The following is a 9,267-nucleotide window of genomic DNA, read 5'->3' on the forward strand; positions in this document are numbered from 1 at the left end:
TAATCTAAAATTATGACTTGACATAATTGTAAATAGCTTTTAAAAGATGAATTTCTATGTAATTTTCCCTTTTCTTTTTGTCTTTGTATGATTTGTCGGTTGAAAGTTATTAATACAATTTTTTTTTTTTTATAAATTTAATGCAATGTAGAAATTTTATTATGATTCCAATCCAATAGATTTTACAATTAAAAATAATAAATGAACAATTTTATTATTTATGCTAATTAAATCAAATAATATATATTTTATTTTTCATTAGTCAAGTTTATTGCGTTCAGTCCATCGTAAAATTTCACTTTTAAATTGTCATCTTCTAATTAAGATTTAATGTTTATTTTTTTTTTGATGGAAAAATCTGGATTGATATTAAGTAAGCCTTGCGGCATCGTTACAAACGGCCTCCCAGATACAAGATGGGCAATCTTCTATAAAGAAAAGCGGAGAGTTGATATCCCTGGCCCAAGCAGCTAGTTTATGGGCAGATACATTACCCTCTCGGTGAACAAAACTAAAATCACAATTTGCAAAACCTAATCTGAGTATGCCAACATCTTCATAAAGAAACTGTAGAGTTGCTTGGGGTGTCCGTTTGCCTGACAGAGTGTCGATAACAACCTGTGCGTCAGATTCAATACAAATATGAGGAAAAAAACAATCCCGAAAAAAAAAAAAAGATTTAATGTTTATACTAGTAATCGAATTCGAAATCCACATTTTAAGCGGCTTGACTCTTAGAGTATCTCCAAGAGACTTTTAGTGTATTTTCTAAAAATTATATAAATAATTAATTAAAACGTATCATCTCTAATAATAGATTTTATATTCACACCTTATTTATTATTTTATCATTGAGGAAATGGTTTCCGCTTAAACTAACTTTAATGGAAAGAGCACTTAGATTTAAGGTAAAGAGATGTTTTATAAAGAAATTAAAAAATTGAAAAAGAAAAAGAAAAAGACAAAAGATCCAACAGTGTTGGTATGTGTGTACTGTTGAGTTCAGTTCACAGTTCACATATCAAAGTATCAAACCCATCTCAACCCTTTCTTTCTTTCTTTTTTCCCTTGCCTTCTTTCGAATCCATCAATCACTTTCTCCTTCTTGCTTTTTCATCCTCCTCAAAATTTCCATCCAGTTTTCCCTCAAAATGCCGATCAAGAAAGACCCATCTACTCCCCCTCCGATGATCGGCAAAATTGGACCCTACACTGTCTTTATGACCCCTCCTCCAACCCCTAAACCCACCGACCCCGTCTTTGATTCCCCTAAAAAGATGGTTTCATCGCCGCCTCCTGTTCAGCCTCCACCTCTCGATAAATCCGTTTCCGTCCACCCATTGCCTGATGGTTCCGTTTCTGGCTTCTTCAAAAACGCTGTCACCAAAGTTCAAAACGGTCTGTAGTTTAGTTTAGTTTAGTTTAGTTAGTTGCTCATATAATCAATTTTCTTCCTTGTTTGTTTATGGCTTCTCATTATTTATCCCCAATTTTCAATTTTTTGCAGCACATTCGAGCTTAGATGAGCATTTGGCTCGTTGGTTTGGGTTGAACCAGTCAAAGTATCAGTGGGCGTTGGATGATTATTATCAGACCAAGGAAATGGTAAATTTGTTTGCTTTTTGTGCATCAATTTGGCATGACTGATCTAATTGAGTATCGTTGTTGGATCTGGTTGAGAAGTTTTATTGTTGAAGCTAGAATTGGAATTGCTTTTTGAGTAATTTACCTTTATTTTGGTGTTGATTGCTTATTCTTCATTCTAAAGTTTAGGGTTGTAATCATTTTGTTCCATATCTAGTTTTAATTTTGATGTTTGCTCTCTATTTGAAGGATCATTTTTTTTTTTTGTCTTACTTTCTTCTTTGAGACTTAGAGAGGGGGCAATTCGGGTTTCGTGTCAAAATTGTGTTATGTTATATATGACATAAATGCTAGAAAAACGATAATTGTGTCAATCGGGTTCTCTGTAAATCTCGTTGTCATGTCGTGTCAATTTTTGACACCCCTCAGCTTAATAAACAAAGGGTGCTTATGCAACTGCTATGATTTAGAAAGTGAGACTGGTTAGGGGCTTCATTGGTCTAGGATTTGTTAGACATAACACGACATACGTATAGACTAAGAGATCTAGAGTTCAAAGTCTTGGGAATTCCATTTATTAATGAGATTGCAGTACGAGGGAGAGTTGTTTGTGCTCGTACACTCTTCAAACCCGATGTGCATTCGTGTTCTAGTTGTGTTAGAGATAATAAAAGGTCTTCTTGGAGTCTCACCTATCAACTGAAGTTTTGGGGTTGATTGGTTCTTTGACAAGATGAAATACAGAAGGTTTCATTTGAACTTTGTAGATGACAAAACTTGTTTATATGAGCAGATAACTTCCTGGAAATAGCCTTTATGAACTATAGAATTTTTTCCCAAAACATATCAACTGCCTAATCAGCTTTTTCAACAGTGTAATATACTTGTATCTGTTTTCTCTCCACGAATAATGTCATGGAATTTTCGACCTTCACTATATTGAGCTGGAAGACGAGATATAATTCCATATATAAGGTTCATTTAGTCTCAGCCAAGCGAGGGTTTCATTGGAATCCAGTCATAACATTTGATGTTAAAGAAGACAGCTTTTTAAGAATCGGAAGCTGCACGAAGTCACTTACACAATAATCTATAATACTAGGGACTACTTAGAGGGCGAGCCTTGGCGCAACGGTAAAACGTTGTTGCCGTGTGACCAGAGGTCACGGGTTCGAGTCTTAGGAGCGGCCTCTTGCCAATTAAATTGGCAAGGGAAGGCTTGCCCCCAATACACCCTTGTGGTGGGACCCCTCCCCGGACCCTCGCTCAGCGGGGACGCGTAATGCGACCGGGCCGCCCTTTTTTTTTTTACTAGGGACTACTTAGGACTTCTATGAATTTCGTGATTCTGAATTTCTTTTAGATGGGGGAATTCTTTTCAGACCCTGCATCTGAAAGTAAATTTGCAAATGCCTGAACTATGTTGCATGGAAATGGAAACGGAAACCAGAAAACAATAGTTGTAAAATATAATGGAAACAGAAACGTGTAAATAATAAAAATATATGGATATATCTATAAATTTTTAAAGCTATAAGAATGTATGTTTAAATTTATATATATACACATACACATTAAAGAATTACATTATTACATACAAGCTATGTTGCACGGACACTCCTCTTTAATAGCGTTTCGTGTCCGTATCCGTTTTCTTTTTAAGGCTATTTTATAAAGGTTACATTTTTGGTGCCTGTATCCGTGTTCGTTTCGGTATCCATCCAACATAGCATACAAGTCATATAATAGAGGGAAGAAAGAGTTTTTTTTATCACTTTAAAAACTTGTAGAAGATCATCTAGAAAATATTAAGGATTTACTGAATACGTGATTAACATTGATCCACTTTCGAAAACACATTACATCCTAGTAAACGAGTTTTCAATTTTTCTAAATTACAGCGTAACCTGAGACTTTTTGTCCAAGTTTCTTGAGAGTTCCGGTTTCCGAAACAAAGTGCGCCAAAGCTTAACCGTGTCTTCCCTCCTTTTACCTTCCCTTACAAATCATTTTCGTTCCGGTTTCCATGTGACAACATTCCTTTTACTATTACTTGAAATCGAGTTAATGTCAACAAATGTTACTGAATAAGCGGGGGATTACTTCGCTAAGTTGTGTAATTTTCGTTGGTGCAGGGAAAGGACGACGGAAAACCCAAAGAATTATCAAGCAAAGTACAGAGTGTGTAGCATGGTAAGGCTGTTCCGTATCGGTTTCCTCTTTCTCTAAAATTCTCTCATCATATAATGTTATAAGTTCGGATGATTTGCAGTTTTGACAGTGCGAGGATCCGTATCGATTCGCCTTTGTATATCGTATTTATAGATCTACCATATGGACAACAGAAGTGCAAAATGATGTTAAAGGGGACTGACTAGACTGTCCATGTGTTCTGGAGATCTGCCTGTTTGCAAACTATCCACTTAATGCAGTGGATTATGTATTAGGCTATAAATTTATGTAATCTCATTACATGTAATTTTTTTTGTTATGTTCTTGAAGATGTTGTATGAGCATATCCAATGAAAATTGAGTGTTGGGTTACTTTGATCTTTGCCATATTTCTGTTCTTGTTCTTGGATTTCAATCTTTTTCTGCACTTCTATGTGTATGTCTCGTGAGAAGTTTTACGGTGGACTTGGTGGACTTGGTATAATGCACGATCAATAAAAAAAGAGAGAGATGCATATTGCATATCATTTCATTTACGGTGGACTTGGTATAATGCACGATCAATAAAAAAAAAAGAGAGATGCATATTGCATAACATTTCATTGGGAAATGATTGGTGTAAAAAAAGTTGTATGATTGTCATAATGTTAGATAGACCGGGATTGTAATAGAATTTTTCCAAATCAAGTTTCAGAAATTGTAATGTTGGGAATGAGAGTCAATTGGAATCATCACTAGGAAACTTATCACTGAATTATGATTAGGGCTGTAAATTTTGCTCGATTGTATTTGATTCGATTTACAAATGAGTCTAGCTTGGCACGATGAAACTTGATTTGAAACTTGTAAGCATGTCGATTATAGGTTCATGAACAAGCTTATGAACAAACTCGATTATAATGTTCATGAGCACGTTCATAAGTTCGTTTTGATTTTTTTTTTAATAATAATATTTCTTGTAAAAGGGAATATAAACAATTTGTATAAATTTTAGTTTTGTAAAATTCAAAACTATGTAGTTTTGGGTTAATGAAAATTCAAATCAATATAATTAAGGTCTAATACTCTTCCAGCCCCTTTAACTTCTCCAAATTGGTCATTTTACCTCCTCAACTTATCGAATGTCCTATTTACCTCCTTAACTCCATAAAAGTGGTATTTTCCACCCTCTCAACTTATCCATTTATCCCCCAACTCATAAAATATCTTATTTACCCCCTTAATTTCATAAAAATTATATTTCTCACTCCCTCAACTTATCTATTTACCCCCTCCCCTACTCATAGAATGTCGTATTTACCCCTTAACTCCATAAAAGTGGTATTTCTCACCCCTTACAATCCGTCATCGAGACCTAAATTGATACATTTTTTAAACGTTAAACCTATATTGGTGTTATTTTGTACGTGGAACCTAAATTGATACTTCCCAGAATCATAGGCCTATTTTGGTACATTTTCCCTACATATAATGTCTTTAACTTGTTTATATTAATGTTCTTGTTTTTTTATAAAGAAAAAAGGTTTAATGCATACCCAGCCCTCTAAAGTTGTCCGTTTTATTCATTTAACCCCCTCAACTTAAGGGACATCCTTTTAACCCCCTTAACTTACCAAAAACACTACTATTGGCCCCCTTTTTTTAAATGTTGAGCTGAACTCATTTTCGTATACCACACGCGCTCGACACGTGGCAACAAATTTTGACATGTCAGCAGTGTAAAGAAAAAGTCTAAATACCCTCTAACAATTATAGTGAAAAGACAAAATAACCCTCAAAACTTAAAACTTTATGTTCTCTCCCTTACCTTCTCCTTTCTTCTCTTTCTCTTTGTGTTATGCTTTTATTTTCCAGGAATCCAAACAACTTCTGTTTCCTAACGATTCAATCACAAATTCCAAGTTTAATTTATCTTCCCCTTCACTTCTCCTAATTTTTATATCTCAATTTTATTTTTCGTTTTCGTTTTTACCTTCCCAAAGATCTTAACAGATTTTAACAGATTTCGATTTCGATAAGAAAAGAAGATTTCGATTTCACTAATCCCAATGACCGAATGAACAAATTTCGCTTTCAATAACAGCTGACCGGATGAAAATCGAACTTGATTTCGATTACAGAACACAAAAAAAACCAGAAAAATGGAATCCGTGAAGAAGAAAAGAAACGCTGAAGACGAAGATGAAAATCCGTGAAACTCGATTTCGATTACAGAACGCGATGTGAAAAAGAGCTGCTGAAGTGAAATGAGAACAGCTGCTTTCACGCGAAGAAGAGCTGCTAAAGAAGAGCTGCTTTCACGCGAAGAAGAAGATGAGCACAGTGGAATTCAGAGGAAAAGAAGAGTCGAGGAAGAAGAGAATGGAATTTAGGGATTTTTTTATTAATTGTGTATTAAATATGGGTTTTCTTTTTTTTTTTACTGTTGGAATTGATTAATTTAGGGCTTTCACGCGCCTTCAATCCGTGAAGTTCAATTATTGACCAAGTCAATGCCACGTAGGATTATGATGGCCAATAGTAGTGTTTTTGGTAAGTTAAGGGGGTTAAAAGGATGTCCCTTGAGTTGAGATGGTTAAATGAATAAAATGGACAACTTTAAGGGGCTGGGTATGCATTAAGCCAAAAATAAAATGTTCTTATTATTTGTATCTTTTATTCATTCTTTCTCTTTTCAACTTTTTTTTTTATTTTTAATTTTGATTATCTAATTATTGTAATACAGTATTATTATAATAAACACACGAAGGATCGATATAATTATCAAATTAAAACAAAATAAAAAATTGATATTAAAAATATATATTTTCAAACTCATTTGAATAAGTGCTATTAATTTTGCACTATAAAGGGAGTAAGAAATGCCACTTTTATGGAGTTAAGGGGGTAAATATGATCATAAAGGGTGAGAAATACCACTTTTATGGAGTTAAGGTTGTAAATAAGACATTCGATTAGTTGAGGAGGGGTAAAATGACTAATTTGGACAAGTTAAGAGGGTGGAAAATACCATTTCTATAGAGTTAAATGGGTAAATAGGACATTCGATGAGTTTGAGGGGTAAAATGACTAATTTGAACAAGTTAAGGGGACTGAATGAGCATTAGACCTATAATTAATCAGTTGTTTGCGAGCGAATTTCATGAAGTAAATTAACGAGTTGCTCGCAAGCAAGCTTGCAAACAGTTCACAAGTGTAGCTCGAGTCGTCAATTTTCTAATAAGACAAGAAAACTTTGATTTTGGTTGTTAAGTCTCCTTTTAATCAATAACTAGTTTTTGACCCGTGTGATGCACGAATTCATCTTAATATATAAATATTAACAAAAAATATAATCTAATAATTACAATTAATCATGTAAAGGTGCTATATCAATTAAATATTATTATTTTATTTTCACATTTAATTTAAATAATCTTTTTTATAGATAAGTATAATAATATAATTAAAATTAATATATTATATATTATATTATATTTTTATCAGTAAAAAGGGAGGAAGTGACACCCCAGCTCCACCGTTACTGTTTTATATTATATATATATATATATATATATATATATATATATATATATATATATAAAAAGAGAATTAGAGAGATTTAGGGATTAATTTAAATTCTGTAGAACTCCTAGATATAGTACGGATAAAATAATCTTTTATAGATAAATATAATAATATAATTAAAATTAATATATTATATATTATATTATATTATATATTTTATCAGTAAAAAAGGAGGAAGTGACACCTCAGCTCCATCGTTACTGTTTTATATTATACATAGATATGCAGAGAATTAGAGACATTTTAGGGATTAATTTAGATTCTGTATAACTTTTAGATATAGATATGCAGAGAATTAGAGAGATTTTATAGATTAATTTAAATTCTGTAGAACTATTAGATATAGTACGGATAAAATAATCTTTTTATAGATAAATATAATAATATAATTAAAATTAAGATATTATATATTATATTATATATTTTATCAGTAAAAAATAAGGAAGTGACACCTCAGCTCCATCGTTACTGTTTTATATTATATATAGATATGCAGAGAATTAGAGAAATTTTAGGGATTAATGTAGATTTTGTAGAACTTTTAGATATAGAGATATGTAGAGAATTAGAGAGATTTTATGGATTAATTTAAATTCTGTAGAACTCTTAGATATAGTACGGATAAAATAATCTTTTTATAGATAATATAATTAAAATATTATATATTATATTATGTTTTTTATCAGTAAAAAATGAGGAAGTGACACATCAGCTCTATCGTTACTGTTTTATATTATATATATATATATAGATAGATTTTCTTTTTTATATATTATGAAATCTCCATCAATTATATAATACTTCCATTCAAAATTTATCTTTTTTTTATTTTTTATTTTTAAATGACAACGCTACCGGTATTTGAATAAATATTGAAATACGTACTAACAGTCCAAGGTGCAAGCATTATTTGATCATTAACCATTGGATTAAAGTGGTTATAATCCAATGGTTGATAAAAAAAAAACTAATATAATACCCCGATTAAATCACTTTTCCATTTTTAATTTTTAAAACAAAATAATTTAATATTCCTGAATTAAAGGAAGATAGACAAAGAGGGATCGATAACACAGAAGAAAACCATAACGAAGAGAGAGAAGAGCACTCCATTTTTGACGAAGCTGGAATTAAGAGAACTCAACTCTGATGAAGAATTCAAACGAATCATTCTTTCCAAGGAATCCATTCGATTTATAAAAAGCTTACTAATGGGTCGGGTTGTACGCCGCATCCGTTCCGCCATGGGTCGGGTTGTACGCCGCATCCGTTCCCGCCATGGGTCTGGTGGTATGACCGCATCCGTTTAGGCCAAATTTTGAAATATACAAAATCGTAAAAAATTTAGTTACCAAAAATACTAAATCATTCAATTTTTTGTGACGAAAAATTAAAAATTCTCCTAATTTTTGTGACGAAAAATGCAAAATCGTCATGAAAAATATGTATTATTTTCATGAGTTCTTTGATAAAAAAATATAAATCTTAATGTTTCCGACTCGTAATCATCCATTTTCAAGGTTCGAATTGTCACATATCAATTATGTTCTTAATTTTAATTATTGTTGTTCTGGGTTTATGATTTTGGAGAGAAAACTCAAAGAAGGTAGAGAGGATTTGAGAAAATTTCATTTTCTTGTTTCAAAAAGTGAGGAGGGTAAATATGTCACAAATGGACGGTGAACCGGAATTTGGGTGCGGTATATAGCAGCTCACTTACTAAAATGCTATCATCCCCTTCCTTCCCCATTTTTCTGCCAACACCTTTCTCTTTCTATCTTTCCCTTTCTCTCTCTACTTTCTATCTCTCAAATAAGCATAATAATATGATTTGGAGGAGATGAAAAATGAAAATCAAGGAAATGATTCAAAAGTGAAAATCATCTCATTCACCAGTTAATCAACTCAATCATAAAACTACCCAATATTTTCTCCGTATAAGAG

The 9,267-nt window shown here is 32.3% G+C and overlaps 1 protein-coding gene across 1 annotated transcript; it reads left to right on the plus strand.

Moving 5' to 3' along the window:
- The first annotated feature begins 989 nt into the window (after positions 1 to 989).
- LOC136202089 (formin-like protein 4) lies at positions 990 to 4,128 on the plus strand. Its single transcript, XM_065992559.1, has 4 exons — positions 990 to 1,398; positions 1,508 to 1,605; positions 3,720 to 3,777; positions 3,857 to 4,128. Exons 1-3 carry the CDS (start codon positions 1,152 to 1,154, stop codon positions 3,771 to 3,773), a joined length of 399 nt encoding a protein of 132 aa, XP_065848631.1. The 5' UTR covers positions 990 to 1,151; the 3' UTR covers positions 3,774 to 3,777; positions 3,857 to 4,128.
- Positions 4,129 to 9,267: the final 5,139 nt, after the last annotated feature.

The sequence above is a fragment of the Euphorbia lathyris genome, chromosome 8, assembly GCF_963576675.1.
Source record: "Euphorbia lathyris chromosome 8, ddEupLath1.1, whole genome shotgun sequence".
NCBI classification, from domain to species: Eukaryota; Viridiplantae; Streptophyta; class Magnoliopsida; order Malpighiales; family Euphorbiaceae; genus Euphorbia; species Euphorbia lathyris.